We start from the raw sequence: 16,882 nt of genomic DNA, 5'->3' as shown, positions 1-16,882 counted from the left end.
TGAACAAATTAACCTGAATATATAATTTTAAATTTATCATGGCAGCCTCCAGGGGTTCAGAGTGTGCCACAACTATTGTGATATAAACCTTTGAATAATTAGCGTTTTATTTAGTATCTAAAAAAACAAAAACAACCATTATTAGAATCACTAAGATTTTTTTTTCTGTTGAGAAAATGTATTTGGCACTGGTTCAACAACACTCAACCAGGTTTCAGTACTGTGGTCGACACTTTATTATTAGAGAAGAAAACAGCAAATTAAAAACAAATGCATTTGCCACTTTTATTCCACCATTTTGAGGAAAATGTGGCTGTACATGAACAATACTTGGTTATTCAGATACAGTTAAACAGATGAGGGGAGGCAAACAGCTGACATGTTCAGGAGGTGGCGGTCGGTGTGTGTGTGTGTGTGTGTGTGTGTGTGTGTGTGTGTGTGTGTGTGTGTGTGTGTGTGTGTGTGTCGGGGGTTGACAGATCTCTTTTGGCTTTGCATCTAGTCTGGGCAGAGCTCGGCAGTCTGAGCCCTTTGCCTCACAGTCACACAAACCTTGGACTTGTGGTGCAACCGATCGTCTACCCTGGGAAACATTCAGAGCCTGCACAGGCACATAAAAATCTATTTCTTGCACAGAATTCTTGATTCCTTGGCGTTTCACCAAAGTAGACCTCCAAAAAAAAGGTGTTGCAAGTGGTGGAATCAGCTGATGAGAAACAATAAAATACTGAAATGATCATAAAAAGGAAAAACACAATTCAAGTGGACATGACGAAAATCAACTGTGAAAGATAATTTGCTATTGTCCTAAGGAAGCTTTGATATGTACAGTACTGGGCTGTAGTGATTTATGTTGTGACACACCTCACGGAAAATCATTGGGTTGTTTGAGTGAGTGAGGCGATGCTTGCTGGCAAATGAGGTTGGCACTTCTACAGCAAGGTTAAATAGTGTAATGCTCTCTAACATATACAAATCTACGGCAATTTAAAGTTTCTGGAGTGATGGCTTTATTTCATAAATAAAATGTTGCTACAATAATTATTCTCAATAATCATAAAAATGCATCAAAGTCATAAGGCAGTGAAAGCAAAAAGGTTTGCTTCCTGCACACAGGGATTCGGCGTGCAGATGGATCGAGAACCTTTTTTAAAATCGTACGGTTTTGTGTATAATCTTGCCATTTGTTTGATAATGCAACATTGCGTCCTTCTCATGCAAAATGCATTTATTTATTTTGCAGGTGATGGTTGCGACTAGCGGCGAGCTGCAGCATTTGGAGAGTAAGGAGCCTTTCTAGTCTTCTGAGAGTCCCCGGCGTAATATGAGGAGTTCTGGATGTTGGATTGTGGGAGGTTGAACAGAAACAGCCCCTCAGTGTTACTCCTGGAAGAGCAGAGGGAACAGCAGTTAGAGCATCCTGCTTGCGTAATCATATCTGTAGCTTTGTGTCACAGTGCACCCTGCCAAAGACTGAAAATGAGCCTGATATAAGGTTATAGCACTTTTACCCCCAGAAAAAAGATGCACTGAGGGACTACTGAGCTACAAAAATGCAAATACACAACATAGATACACACAGGCTTCGTGGGCACTTTCTGACTATAATTTATCAATATCGCTCTCAGTGGCATCCCATCTGCAACTATGCGGTTTTGAATTTGACTTTTATTCCACCAAAGTTAAAACACGTCATACATCTCCTCTCTGGTGAACCACACTTTACACCCGACACGTTTCTGCCTCCATCAGAGAGAGGGGGAGATTTGGAGAAATCGCTCCTTTAAGACAGAGGCATTCTGGATTTCTAAATTAGGCACTTTAAGCCCCCCCCCCCCCCCCCCCCCCGAGTGTTAAATGAGGAATTAGACTTGAAGCCATTTTTGCAGAGTCTCCTGAATTATGCCTGAGCTCAAATAACAGGAACAAGTTAGTCCATGGATTGTTGTGTTAAGGTCAAAAGCAGATGGACTTGAAAATGACTTTGGGTTATTAATAAATGTTAAGTGATGGAAGGAATTAGATTATTATACTGTGTTATGAAAAATGTATCTGAATAATAAGGTTGAAAGGATCATATACTGAAGAATGGATTTTCAACCTTTTTACTTAGTGATGAGCTCAGACCAAAGATTGTATTTCCTCCAGAATACTGTGGTCATTTATATTTTACACTAAGAGTAATGACTTGTTGTGAATAGTATTGTCTAAGACAGAGACGTTGCCGATGCTGTATGTGGTATTTATTTATGGTGATTTATCGGTCACATGATTGATCATATAAAAGGACGTCATGTGCCCTGATGAAAAGAAGAAGATATTGTTTGGTGAATAAAGCATGGTGCACTGGAGAAGTGGTGGTGTGACGTGTTTGAATTTTAATGTTCTTTAAATTTTGTTCTTGTTCTATAATTTTAAAGACTCTGGAAAATGCAACTCCAAATTCTCTCAGGTTTTGATCCACAACTCTGTGTGTATCTACCGTGGCAAGAGATAAGCATCCAACAGAGCACAGAGAAAACATTTAGTATCATGTTAACAGTGCTACTCAGAAGCAGAGCCGTTCTGAGACAGGTATTAGACAGCACACAACCGCGCGCACACACACACACACACACACACACACACACACACACACACACACACAGTACTGATGGCGAGGACGCAGAAACAAAGCCAAGCATTCCCCATCTGGTGAGTCCCACAAGTACACACATGCACGCTTGCTCATCGCCACACCCTGCACCTCGGGATCGTTTCAGTCAGGAGCTAATGAAACAATAAGCCTCAGGGCCACAAGGTGAATTAGAATAAACTGGACAATGCGTTGTTTCCAGAGACAGAAAATGATGTGTACGAGAGAAGGTGGCGTGGCGGGGGGAGTTATAAGAACATGCTGTGGTATAATGGAATGAGAGGTTCCCTCACGCAGCTCCACGCCTGATGTAACCCTGACGCTACTGACAGCGGACAAGTTGGAACACAAATGGCTGCATTTGTGAAGTTTGTGGAAACGCTGCCACAAGGACTGCTGACCTATTTACCCCCCCCCCACCCCACACACACACACACAGAGGAAGAGTGCAACTGAAAGGAGCAGTATGCCACAAACATAAGCGTCCCAGAAACACAGTTTTAACATTTCAGTGATTCACCCCAAGCTTGAATATTCTACCTATAAAAACAGTCCAGTCAAGCTACTGCGTAGTGCAACAAAAAAGACTAATGCTGACACCACAGTGTAATTTAGGCTCAACTTGGTTTGTTTTATTTCATGTGCAGATTATTGTTACACAAGTTTCTGAATCTAATATTAATTTTTTATGGTATAACAATTTCCGTGCAACATGTTAAGTATGAAACTGATGCCACATGTAACTGAGTGCAGCCTTTTAATGCAAAACAAAAAGATTTTCTGCAAATGTAATTCGTTTTTGAGCTTAGTACATAATTGCTAATAACTTACAGTTAAACAACATTACTGTTCATGTATGAACAGAGTTGAAGATAGACTGAAGCACATCTGTGTGTACTCAAGATCAGATTTCAGTCCATACGGGTGCGCCTTCAGCACGGGCCGAGCGCTCCGAGAAGCAGAAGCCGGTTGAGCCGGTATTTAATCGCTCATCACTGTCAGTGTCCTTTGTGAAGCTACATAATGTAGACACAACAATGCGTGGAAATGCTTTTACACAATATTGCGCGGCATGAAGGCGTAACTATTTCAACAGCTTGTTTTTCTGCGCTTAGCAGATGAGAAAAACATCTCCAGTTTTCCAACACCTTTTTTTATTTATCTATTTATTTTTATTAAGGAAGCAGTCTGAACATGATTTTTAAGATCAGTGTTGCGATTTCTTTTTTCCAATGACAAACCAATCGGAGAGAGAGGTCTGTGCTAAATGTACAGTACACACAGCAGCTCTCTCTAATAAAAAAGGATTGCGCTTCTTTCCAGCAGGGGGGAGTGAAGCAGCCAAATTACACGAGATTGCATGAGACTGCCAGCAGCATTACTGCAAAGGTTTTTTAAGCCTTGTCATTACGAGTTGAGACTATAATATCCGTTCTGTGTGCACACACGCACCAGCCGACCTTTTCCCTGCGGGGGGAGTGGAGCTGGAATGACAACAGCATGATGCATTAGCTGTAAGTGCTACAGAAGCAGGGCTGTCTGTGGCAGTGAGAAGAAGTGCTGATGGGAAAGCAGCATGCCCGAGTATGGAGACCAGCTTGAAAAAGCCCAGTCCAACTAAATTAAAACCAGACCAGACTAAACCGGACAGTGCCGGGGCCAGGACTGGAGCCTCATTGTCTTACCTGGGTCAGTCCTCCCCCTCCTCTGGCGTGATCTCTGTCTCTTTATGTACCACTACTTTGGTCACTGACATGTCAGGATGCTGTTCTTTAGCCTCCTTTATGGCCTGAGCCAGAGCCTATGTACGGGAGTGCAGTGCCAGGAGGGATCACCAGGGGGAGACAGAGAATGGGGAAGGGCAGGGAGGGAGCGGGATGTTGGATTGTAAGTCAGTATGCCAACAGGGAAGTCACTTTCAGTTACACTTGTCATACTTCCAGTATTTGTTAAAGGTCACATCACGAGTTAATACTGTTTTGTTTAAAATGTCACATGCTAGACCACTCTGTGTCATCTGTCTGAACTAAGTTCCTGGTCATTGCTCAAATTCAATTGCTGACTTTACAGGCAAAGAAAAATAAGGACAACAGTAAATTAAAGAAAAACAAGAGACCTGATCGTGGTCGATGTCTGCATCTCCTGTGATGACGATCCTCTTCTCGATTCTTGTCTCTGATATTCCTCCTTTTACCGTCTGACCAACAGAGAACACAAAGCCACTTCAGTCAGTTCATATGCAGAAAGCATGTGGCAACAAACATATTCTTTAAGTTTTATTAGGCAAATTATTCATGTTTAACTATACAACATTTTTATGTCAAGGTACCATTTTCTCATCAGCCTCAAATGCGGAAAGTTTTGTGAATGTAAATAAAAATACAGATAGCTGATTAAAAACTGTAGCAATTAGTTGGTTGACAGAACATTAGTCAATTACTCTAATGATGGAATAACCCTTTAAGTTTTTCAGGATTGATTGATAACGAAAATAATTTTCAATATAACATAATGTATGAGTGAAAACAGTGGTAAAACATTCTTAACACACTTCCCCCCCCCCCAAAGTAATCACGATGTGGTCAGAAAAATAAACCTGTAGCTGCAGTATATACTTCAATAACACTACTTCTGTTTCACACTCTGCAGTCAGCAGAGAGAGAGAGAGAGAGAGAGAGAGAGAGAGAGAGAGAGAGAGAGAGAGAGAGAGAGAGAGAGAGATGGCACGTTTGACGCTTCAAGTGTGAAGAGGCCAAAGGGACAATAGATGGACGCTGACCTTTGTGATGTGTGTGGTTGTCGTGGTGCTGGTGGTTTCCGAGGTGATGGTCTGGGCGCTCAGCAACACCCCGGGGTCTGCGTCACCATTAGTGTCAACCTGTTGATAAGCAAAACACATTTCGAGACGACATTTCATGTTTGTGCTCTGGATTAAGTCAAAATACTCACTATAGTTGATTTAAAAAGGTCTTTTTCAAATGTTAGAGTCGTCTTAAAGCCGCATGAATTTATCTGTTTGGCCACTGGGCGGCAGATGAGCTGCTCAACAAGCAAAACGAAACATTTGACATATTATCGTATACATTTCTTATATACAAATCTAGCAGACAAAGAGCAACATTAGCATTTATTTAAAGTTATGTTTGTGTCCATCTGGTAAATTTAAGTCCAATATTCACCTCCTTTCATCTCTCCTGAGGGGAAATATCTGGCTCTTTAACTGCTAGACTTTCTTAACCAGCTACTGTAGATAGATAGTGTATAGCCGGTTTATCAGGGCTGTTCTGGCTGTTTACAGCTGCTTGGCGTTGCTAATAAACAGGATTAATAGTGGAATTTGAAGCTTTCAATTCCTAAACAATGAGCTAAAAATGGCTAAAACGCACTGCAGAGCTAAGGGGGATTGCAAAGTTGGTTGATAATTGTCTGTCTTACTACAAGTGAAAACAGTCACAGTAAAAATAAAACATTATTTGATCCACTGATACAAAAATCATTAATTACTGCAGCTATTATTGTAATTTTATGTTGTGTGTGTAATGTGGTGAACCCGCAGACCACTACAGCACGTCTCTGCAAGTCACCACACTCCCACAGAGCTTTATAACGTCTTTTCGCTCTCTCCTTTGGTTTTATTACTCGTAATTGCACCGTTATGATTCGTTCTCGCTGGCAACTGTTTTCAGTTGAAGAGCTCTGAACGCCAAACTACCAGCCCCATCACCAATCAGCAGACGGACAAGATTAGCCGGTGATCATAGTGGAGCAAGCAGCAGACAAAAAGCATGATGTTTCCCTCAGGAGTTGGTGGAGACCAAAACAGAGAGAGTGAATATCAGAATTACATTTATCAGGTGGACACAAAGGACTCCTGTTGCTCTGTATCAGCTGAGTGTGTAAATAAGTAATTACTATTCCCACTTGAAGTGTTGTGTTTATTTCCACTGCCCCCCACCGGTCAGAAAGCCACTACTGCTGAGTCCCAATCTAACATCCTCAAAATTATTTCAAAATGTAAAATGGAGGCGATGTTAAATTTTGATTATATGTACCTCTGCAGCCTCATAGGTGATAGTTTTTGTCTCTGTGTGGATCACAGGCGTCTCTTTGGTACCGGCCTCGCTGACCTCAAGACTCTAGAAGGCAAAACAGAAACACGGGCACAAATAAATACATGAAGAAGAAGAGAACTCTACCAACACCATCTGTGCTCTTAAGTAAGTTAGATGTCATGTCTGAAACAAATTGCTGTAGGTGTTCACCGTTAACCGTGCGTCGTTGTTCTTAAAACAGCACTGCGATGTCGCACGCAGAATTAAATTAACACAATTTTGCTAATAAACTAAACCAAAGACACTCAATGAAGGGCTTAAATCTATCAACGAGCATGCAGTCATGCATTAGAGTCCCTAATCCAGTGAGGGAGAAGATACTGGAAAATGCAAATCACAAGGTTTCGATCAAGTGTGTGCACCACATCATATTACAGGTCCCCTGATCTGCTCAGTGACAAACTGGTAAGTTAGCACTTTGAGAGGCATGTCCATGCTTTTGGTGGAGTTTTGCCCTTGATTATTAGTGGCAGATTGTGTCAGCAGGAGCGGAGAGTGGTGGTGAGGTTATAGGGCCGAGGCGTAGGCCGCCGGAGCTGACGCGGGGTTACCTCCGACTGAGACGGGGCTGGAGGTGGATTGGTGAGTGGGTTGGCTGAGGTAGGGGGTTCAGTTAGAGTCGCTTCTTGTGGGCTGGGCTTCAAGTGTTGTTCCTGCGTTTCCTCTTCCTCTGATACCACAACATCTCTCCCTTCTGAAGCCTTTTCACACTTTTCTTCTTGTTCCAAATGAATCTTTTCATCATCGTACTCTTCTGCTTCTCCCTTCTCATCCGTCTCTTCCTCCTTCATTCTCTCTGTTTCATCCTCTGAGCTGTCCATCTGTACATGGTGGTATTTCTCTTTTTCAAAGGACAAAGGTTTCCAGAGGTTTGGAAAGGTCTGTTGTCCTTCAACTTCTGTCAGTGAACGTTCATCCACCTCTTCATCCACCTCCTCGATACCATCTTCAAACTGTCTGGGGAACTCTTCCTCGAAATACTGCACCTCATCGGAGAACTGGACTCTCTTGCCGTCTACTTCTGTCTGCTGTCCCTCCCTTGAACCTGTTAATTCATCTTCTACAGCCTCCAAACAAGTCTCTGCTGCTCCCTCTTTGTCACGTCGCTCCTCTGCTGGTGACTGCTTCTCTTCCTTTACACAACCTCTGATGTAAGCAGGATTTACAGTGAGATTGAAAACATCATTTTCATTTTTCGACATCAGTGCCTCCCCCTCAACACCTGCAGTCTCTCCCTGCTCATCTATTACTTCCTTATTTTCCTTTTCTGCCGCTACATTGATCACTGCAGACTTTGGCAGAGCACTACCGCCAGACAAACTCCCACCAAACCCCAAACCTGCTGCCTCCGCTGGCTGCATTTCTGCTTTCACAGATGCACACTGCTGAACTTGCTCTAAAGATGGTGCCGAGCCAGGAATAACACATTTTTCACAATTAACAGAGTCGGCTGGTGGATCTCCTGTGCCATTGTCGCTAATATCCCTGTGTAATGTTACTACACAGTCTAGCCCCCCCTCTGCAGGCTCTGCTGACATGGTTCTGACTGTGAGCTCCGCTGTGGTGTGCACTGGCATTGGCTCGGCCTTTGCAGCCTCTGTGGTCTGGATATTCACCGTTGGCCCTGTTGACTCAGCTGGTACTGCCTCCGTCTCCGTGGCAACCACTGCTTTCTCCTCTGGATCAGCCGATGTCTGTAAATGATAATTGTACCATTAAATTATATTTCTGTATCACCATGATAATAAAATTTAAAATACTCCACATAGAAGAGGGCAGTTTCACATGAAACCTGATGGAGAAAAATATGTTGGTTAGCATTTTGTGACTTAACAACCTGATAGAATTACACATTTAAAGTCACAAATACTTAAAAGATAATAAAAGGACCAGAGAGGAGTGGTCACCTTTTGAGAGGAGGAGACCCATCCCAGCGTGGACTGATGGGACAGAAGGATGGACGGACACAAGAAAAGAGAGAAAGGACAAGAGAGGAAAGTCAAAAGTCACAATGAACACCAGACAAAGAGCGAAGGGAGAGAGGGTGGGAAAGTGAAAAGGTCTGAAAAGTAAATATTGTATGGAATGTATGGACCACCATTATATATCTCATTAAATCTGCTGAACCCAATCTGAAAACCTCGAATTGGATTTTAGAATCACTGAAACAGCAAATTTCAGCCTAATCTGCTTTTGAAAACGTTTCCTTAAGGAACAGTGAAATCAGGTAGATCCATACATTTTTTTTTTTTTTTTTTCCTTTCTCCTGACTCGTTACCGAGGCAGAAGCAGGATTTTTGGAGGATGAAGGTGGGGAAAGCTGCAGCGGTGGCACTGAGCCAGGGATATGAAGTCACCACTCTCAGAGAACTGATAACAGAGCTGAAAGAAAGGAATGGTGCAGCTGAGCAAAATGGTTAAAAAAAAAAACATTTCTACCTTATCAGCTGTGGAGGGAAACGGTAAAGCAAGGTGAGTCGTTTTAGCTGTCAACAAACTGAAAAACAAATCAGTTCCATCAAAAAAGAAAAAAAAAAAGAAGCTGCAGGCTTGACTGCAACACAAATCAGCAGTTTGGCAAGTGAGAGAGTAAACACTGGGGGGTTAAGGGGCCGTTAGCCATGCACAGCGCTTGATTACACTGGTTACACTGGTTTGGCTGCTGCTCAGGGGAGGAGGGCAATGGGAGTGGGCTGCAGGTGGTGGTGGTGGAGATATGGAGGGAGGCTGCCAATACCAAGTTGTTGCTTTTAGTTTTCATACAGTACCACTGCTAAGGATGAGGAAGAAGATTCAGAAACTGTAATCTGAGTCACGCTGGACTTTGACTGTTTGCTCTGGACTTCTTCAAAGGTGAAGATTTCGGCTTTCTGCTGCAGACTGCCACAAGTCTTCATCTCTCGGACTTCCTTCGCAGACACACTGAAGACCTCCGACGCCTCGGTCTTCACCTCCTCAGAAATCCACGACGCCATGGCCTTTTTGGGCGAGTCAATACCTTTAATCTGACTCATGTCATCAGTTTTTATCTCGATCTTCGGACTCAGTGTCTTGACCACTGTGGTTTGGGTTTCTATGACAACAGCACTGTCTTCTTTGATAGTTTCTTCCTCTTTGGAAGCAGACAGCAAATCCTTCTCCTCAGTGTCAGCCTCTCCAGGGACAGGCTCCTCTGTTTCACCCAAGACACTCGTCTCTTTGCCCTCAGTGTCCACTTTATCCTCCGCCTCCTTCAAGATAATGAGCGTTCCTTTCTTGTCACTGATGGCCTGGGACACTTCGTCTCTGACGGCTCCGGGGCTGACCTTCAACATCGACCTCTCCGACACTTCTTCCTGGGAGTCGGGCGTCTTCTCCACCACCTCCCTGAGGGTCCCGTCCATGAAGACGTCGTCGTCCATAGTGGTTGACAGACTAATCCCGTGAGGCCCCGTGGAGGTGGCCCCATCTGTTACGATACTATCCACCACGTATTTCACCAGATATCCTGTCGCCTGGGGAGACACTTGGCTTATTGGAAATGGATCGTTCAAGTTAATAAAGAGAGGGCATCACACAGCCAACACACGTCAAGAATAAGCTCAAGAGACAATTCAGCTAAAAATGACACACGGTGAGCTCCACAAGGGACAGAGATGCACCATTTGGAATTAGCTTGGTTTAAAACCGTAGTTTGTCTACACAGATATGGCAGTGTAATTATTGAAAGAGCTGCGAAAGTGAAGAGTAATGTTTGAATTTCTATCAAGAATTGATCAGATATTAATCACATATTGGTTAGAATTAGCTTTTGTAATCAGCTCTGGCATGTTTTTTCCCCCCAATCATAGTAGATAACACAGGAGCTTTAATTTTAACATCAGAGCCATGATAAAAATGGGTGGATACGGAAAAGAAAAATGGCAAAAACTCTTTTCTTCTTTTATTGCACACATGAAGTAATAAGAGCCAAAATACCAAACACTGATCTTGTGTCCACATACGTCTGGAGCTAGGTAGATACTAAGGGCAACAAACAACACCACAGTCACAGAAAACACAACTGGAAGCAATGTTTACCTCAGTGTCTTTAGGTTCCACCTCCTCCTTTGTCTCACCTCCTACAGGCTGCTCATCTTCAGTCTGCAAAAGAAATGAGAAATAAAATGTCACACACATATTGAGACAGACACACACAAAAAAAAAAAGGACATGACCAGTGCGACTGCATGTTCAAAATGGACAAGATCTGGGTCCCAAAGCTCCTCCAGAGAATGAGCTTCCTTTCATGTCAGTCAGTCAGACACGTTTGATGTCAGTGATTAGTCTTCAGAGACTTCAATTAGCGTCGCTCGGTCCTGCGCAAGTTCATCAGATTGTGTTACACCACACACGTAGAAAGAGAAACTCTGATAAAAAGGCAAGTACTGTCGCCCAGCACAACGATCATATTACCGATTAATGACTTCACCATCCATTACCGAGACAAATGAATATGTTAATCAGCTGCTGATGAGATATAGTAAAGACATAAGGTGATGGTGGCAAAGACAAACACACTCACTAGATTAAATGTGCCACTTTATTGATGCACTAACTTTGAATGACTTTACGAACTAATTTCCTCTATGAAGGTGACCATATTCTCCTTTAATAAATATACTACACCAGACTCAATTTCATAAAAAAACCAAAAAAAAAAAACCAACATGACTCCAGCCCCATTATCAATATTGAATTTACTGCGCAATGACTCATTAAGCAATCACTCCTCAGATTGATGTCTTTGTTTATACAAAAATCTCCAGGGTGATGTCATGCTTCACACATACACACGCCGCCATTCAGTCGGCTGTGGGCTGCAGCTTACATCCTGCGGCTCCAGAGGCTCTATCATTGGTGCTTCATCTGCTCTGGCTGAGCGCGCGGGGGACGAGGACAGCCTCTTCTCCCACTCTGTCAGGCCCGGCGTGCTGTCGCCGGTCTCAAGGAAGAAGCGCTTCAGCTCGCTGATGTTGGTTTGGTGCTTGACCATCTCCGCTGGAGGCTCAGTGTCCTGCAGTAGCCGGTCAACCATGATACAGAGAGATGAGGGTGGGGGCAGCGCGGCGGGAACAACGGCCATGCTTTATGTACGCAACGGTAGCTTGCATATCCAATGAATCACCCCCCCCAAAATAAAATGTTGGGTGGCATAAAATGCAGCTCTGAAAAGGTCTGGAACCAAAATGGAAACTGAAAGAGACCTAAATCAGTTGCATTATGCACTTCATAATTCTTTCTCACTCAGGCTGTACATACAAAACAGCAAACAAGAGCAAAAGGTTCCACCCACATGACGACTAAGTGAGAAGCAGCTTGTACTTAAATGCTATGGGAGCATTTAGGACCAGCTTTTAGTCAATGAAAAAAAAAAAAAAAAAAAAATGGCATCATGCATTATTTGCAGATTTAGTTTTGCAGGTTTAATTAAGCACAACACTCCCAAATCTCATTATAAGTTAAGATCTCTACAAACACTGACTTAATTCAGTTTCGTTTCTGTTGCTTTATTTCTCACAAAAACCAATTTATGCTCACAGCAAAAACTTTGTTAGACAAAAGTGTAATAATAATAATGACTCCCATTCACACAGGAACTCCAGAAAACAGTATCTTACACTGGCAGAGCTACTAGCAGGTTAGAGATAAATGCTATAAATCCTGTTACTCCTGATAACAAACGCACCTGCATGCATATTTCAGTCATGCATTTTTTTTTTTCTTACCAACCTCTAGCATCAGATTACTATGCCTGATAAAAACGGTTTCCCCCTTTACTCGTCTTATGAAACTATACTGTAAAGAAAAAAAGAGGGGAGAGGAACTAGAGTTAAGGTTGCTATGGCATGTTAAATTTAGACTCTTGTCAGGAGTGCTGGGAGCTTTGACTTCTTAGACATGGCTGTCAATGACATGATGGCAAAAAGTCACTGGGGGAAAAAAACCTTGAAAACTGTGAAATCTGAACATGACGCCACCATTTACAAACAAAAGCACTTGAGAAATGAGCTGGAATGGTGTGTTTAGAAGCAGCGACAGCTTTGCAGCAGCAGTCTGTGAAGTGAATTCAGGCGAGAGTGAATGGTCAGTCTGGTGTGTCGTGTGATAGTGAGTGTGTCAACAGCGGCAGCAGCACCAGGCAAGCCAAGGCGGAGGGAACGACACAAAGTGAATGATGGCTGATGTCTGAGTAGCTCAGTGCATCTGGTGGCGGCGGCTGTGTGATGCACTGAGCAGGGCCATGAAGCGAGCCCAGTGTACCTGAGTCCGCATCTCAGAGTCCTCATCTGCTTCCGACTGACAGCAAGTAAAGAGGGAGAGGACAGAGAGTGTGAGACAAGGAGGAAAGGAGCCATTAAAGAGAAGAGACGCAGAGGGACAATCAAGTGAATGGGAAGAAAATGAGCAACTAGGAATGGCAATCAGAGAGACTAAAGAGAGAAACAGACTGTTTGCTTAACCCCTCCCATGAGCAGCATTCGTCCAACTGTAGCTTACCAACCATAAACCGGATACAGCAAGATTTGGATTTGTCCAAACGTTGAGCCTGTGTGCATGGAGTGTGGAGGCTTTTGTAAGGAAGTACAACCATGTGTTTGTCCGGTGAAACATAAGCTGCAAACATTAGCATGTCAAGCTAACTAGCTTCTTGTTGATGTTACGTCATCATAAGTCTGTGAACCGAGCGGGAATGTGTGGGCGAGGTCAGCAGGGAAAACATTTTTGGCCTATGCGCCAGGCAAACAATTTTCATTCAAGCAAAAACGGCTGCCTTATTTGAGTACGCTATGCAGCACCACATCCATGGGTTACAGCCAGCATGTCCACTGTGAAGTATGTCCTGACTGTGTAAAAGCCGGTCCTGGATGCTGCCGGGGATTAGGCTAATTTCATCAGCTATGTCCTGCTTTTTACTGTCATCCAGTTACTTTTACTCTTTTAAACTGTTTGGGCTGTTTGAAAATATGAAGAAGAATATAAGCTAAGCAGCCAAGTATCTGATCCTAGAATTTTTCCTTTTAAAGATAAAGGATGCTTTTCACAAGTTCACTTGTTATAAAGTCAATTTAGAGTCAGCCGGCGTCAGTGTTCATGTTCATTCAACTCCTTAAGCTATTGCTAGCTTAATGAGCTGGCTAACTACAGCTGAAAAAAAATTGCTAGCGACGAGAAGCCTGATTTTGTCCGCCAGAGTATGAAATCAAAGACCCGCTGTTTCAAATCCTACCAATTATGAAAGGTGAATCTGCAATTGTCATCATAAATTGTATTACGTTATAACTGTATTACAGTGCTGTTCAAGAACGAAAAACTCCACAGGCTTAGCATCAACAACTAAGGGGGGGTGGGGCTTAGCAAACAGTCAGAAATGTTGTCAGTGGAAAAGACATTGATATGGAATAAAGGGCAGAAATATATCGTGATCATTAAAAGTGTGTTTACGATACGTTAAAAAAAGAGAAAAAAGAAACAGGAACTCAATGGGTGTACAGATGCAATGCATACAGAACATGCAGATCTTCAAGTGCACAAATTCTTCTGAACATTTCACATTCCACCTATAATCCAGCATCACTTTCTGTCTCCTCTCCGACAACACCGTCTTTCATGCCTTAAACGTGACGTCTTTCCCTGATGTACAAACCTCTGTGGCAGTCATCTCTCCATCAAAGGCAAAGTCAGTTTGTTCGCTGTCAGTCTGCTTTCACACACAGACCGAAACCGTTCCGAGCGGCAAGCAAGAAAATGAGAAGAACCCAACTTGTAAACCCTTGCAAATGCATCACTCATCAACAGAGATATTCTTCATCACCACAAATGGAACGAATGGAAATGCACTGGTTTGTTTCTGTGGGCTTCACGTTCTAACAGTATCGGACAACACTACAGAAAAGGTTGGCAGAAGGAGAACTCAAAAGAAACATAAAAGCAAATGCAAAGTAAGCAAGCAAAACAGACTCAGAGGAAGTTGAAACCTTCGGTCAGTCACTTTGACATTTGAGGAAAATGTTTTTAAAATTTGCTTTCCATTTGAAACAGGCTTATATCTGGTATATATTCAATGAAATTCAGTCCAGGTAGACAAATGACTTGCTGTGTTGTCACTGTGTAAAAATAGGTAAACACATGGTAATAAAAATTTGGTTTGATGAGTTCGTTGCCGAACAGTAACCTGACTTTCAGGCCCTCCCCCCTCCTCTCCATGCATGTTGACACTGAAGGTGATCTGGATGCATTTAAGTGTCACAGTCTCTCTGCGTCACAGTGTGCATTAGTTTACACAGATTTCTGAGTCCAAAAAGTGTTGCTGGCAGGAAGAAAAACGAAAAAAAAAACCCCCACTCCTCAGTAAGCTACTTCGCTGAAACACTAGGAGCCCTTTTCAGCACAGGTTCCATTTAAATGATTCATTTTAATTTGTGCTGCTTTGCTTGAGTCACATAGCGACGCAGAGAGACTGAGTGCTTAGGATAAGGATGGAAGTGTTTCCATGCAGCTGGTGTCTGTCAACAGTCATTTTCTAAACTATAAAGACATGAATGTAGATGATAACACTGAGATGGGTTAGGCACAAAGCTATGTTGTTAAATATGAAGTTTGGTGAGGGATTAGTGGGTAACATGAAGACAGGTGACTTCTTCAAATCCTCATTATCTCTCATAAACAGGTTGTCAAATATTTAAATATTTGCATGATGAACTGTTTAACACTGTAGCGATATTTCATGGTAATTTGTTAGTGACACACAGATGTGGTAAAATGTTTCAAAAAGATGTGAAATTTCACGCCGATGAGTAAAAACACCCCGATGATGTTCACAATTTGTGTCTAACCCTCTCATGTAGGTGAGGTACATACAAGCCAATCAAATATGAAATGGTGAAACTTGCAGGTTCATCTCTGTGTACGGTTGATGTTGATGGGGATGTAGTCTACAGGATGAGAGTGTGACTGGGCAGAGATGAGGTTCTGAAAGTAGGAGAACTGACAGACACTGGGACAGACACAGTCTCCAGGTCGGCTCTGAACTGGTGAAACAGCAGAGCGAGATACAGGACAGGATAAGGGGTTAACCGTCATAATGAACTGCCATTTCTAAGCCAGAGGCGGGTACTGGAACATAAAGGCACACACACCTCCTCTTCCTCTGAACTGTCATGGTCATGGTAGCCCTGGGCTATGGAGGCGGTCAGGGAGGCTGCCTTGGGCTCCAGGTAGCAGAGGCACAGCGCCAGGGGGAAGGAAAGGGTGAGGGCGTAAGGGACGGAGAAGGAGGTGGAGAGCAGGAAGAAGAAGATGAAGAGGAAGCAGGGGATGAGTGAGGGTGACTTAATGGGGAGAAAGTTCTGCGCGCACTCAGGGAGGAAGTGCATCTCTGACAGATCGGGGAAGGTGATGTAGCCATCATCATCCAGGATGGAGGACAGGTCAGGCAGGTGCAGGGAGAAGGAGAAGAGCGTGCCGCCGCGGCCCTTGCCCTGCTCCAGCCTCTGCTTGCGGGCTGAGAGCAGCAGCGCCCGCTCCTCCAGCAGGGCTGCTTTGCGGTCGGCGTGGGCTTGACGGCGGCGGCACCCAGCGCTGCTCTTGGCTGGACTGACTGACGAGGCTCGTTTGCGCGCGTTCTCCCTGCGCCTCCGCCGCACTTTAGTGGATGACACGGGAGATGAGGGGAGTGAGAGCTCGGAGCGGAGGGGGTCGGATGTGTATACACGAGGGGAGTTCTGATGGAAGGTAATGTCAACGAAAAGGATGGCGTGTGTGTAAATGGAGAGGAGGCGAAAGGGAAGGGGGGGGGAGGCAAATACGCATGAGCACACACGAGTATAGTGTGGGGTCAAAGGAAGGACAAGAAAAGAAAAGCTAATTAGTAAAGCGCACACAAGATGAAAGCACTTAGGCCTAGTCTAATGCAGAGGGTTAAGCTGAAAGCAACTGGGAAATTCTCATCAGCCATTAAGAAGTTATTAAGAAAAGAAAGTTTATTAAGAAAGAAAACAAACTAAAATCCCAAAACGGACTAAAAAGACAAAGACGCAGCAGCTTCTAAGAAACATGATCCATGTCTTTGAAAATCCGGTGGCATATTTATATATATATTACCTCTCTTTGAACC

The 16,882-nt window shown here is 43.4% G+C and overlaps 1 protein-coding gene across 1 annotated transcript in view; it reads right to left on the bottom strand.

The window, feature by feature from the left end:
• Positions 1 to 221: 221 nt before the first annotated feature.
• LOC111655889 (uncharacterized) overlaps positions 222 to 16,882 on the bottom strand; it is a 41,975-nt gene continuing 25,314 nt past the window's right edge. Inside the window, exons 10-22 of the mRNA XM_087174280.1 lie at positions 15,906 to 16,673; positions 14,414 to 14,467; positions 13,030 to 13,065; positions 11,597 to 11,782; positions 10,807 to 10,869; positions 9,516 to 10,241; positions 8,655 to 8,687; positions 7,299 to 8,441; positions 6,688 to 6,771; positions 5,415 to 5,513; positions 4,752 to 4,832; positions 4,321 to 4,436; positions 222 to 1,386 (exon numbers count right to left, since the gene is read on the bottom strand). Of these exons, the coding sequence (XP_087030406.1) occupies positions 4,326 to 4,436; positions 4,752 to 4,832; positions 5,415 to 5,513; positions 6,688 to 6,771; positions 7,299 to 8,441; positions 8,655 to 8,687; positions 9,516 to 10,241; positions 10,807 to 10,869; positions 11,597 to 11,782; positions 13,030 to 13,065; positions 14,414 to 14,467; positions 15,906 to 16,673 (3,384 nt within the window). The 3' untranslated portion in view covers positions 222 to 1,386; positions 4,321 to 4,325. The remainder of the gene's footprint in view (positions 1,387 to 4,320; positions 4,437 to 4,751; positions 4,833 to 5,414; positions 5,514 to 6,687; positions 6,772 to 7,298; positions 8,442 to 8,654; positions 8,688 to 9,515; positions 10,242 to 10,806; positions 10,870 to 11,596; positions 11,783 to 13,029; positions 13,066 to 14,413; positions 14,468 to 15,905; positions 16,674 to 16,882) is intronic.

This window comes from Seriola lalandi, unplaced genomic scaffold (genome assembly GCF_002814215.2).
Source record: "Seriola lalandi dorsalis isolate HSWRI2012SDOR001 ecotype SW California unplaced genomic scaffold, Sedor1 jcf7180002054334, whole genome shotgun sequence".
Taxonomy (NCBI): domain Eukaryota; kingdom Metazoa; phylum Chordata; class Actinopteri; order Carangiformes; family Carangidae; genus Seriola; species Seriola lalandi.
The sequence above is the reverse complement of the archived record's forward strand: the minus strand, read 5'-3'. Positions and strand labels throughout refer to the sequence as shown.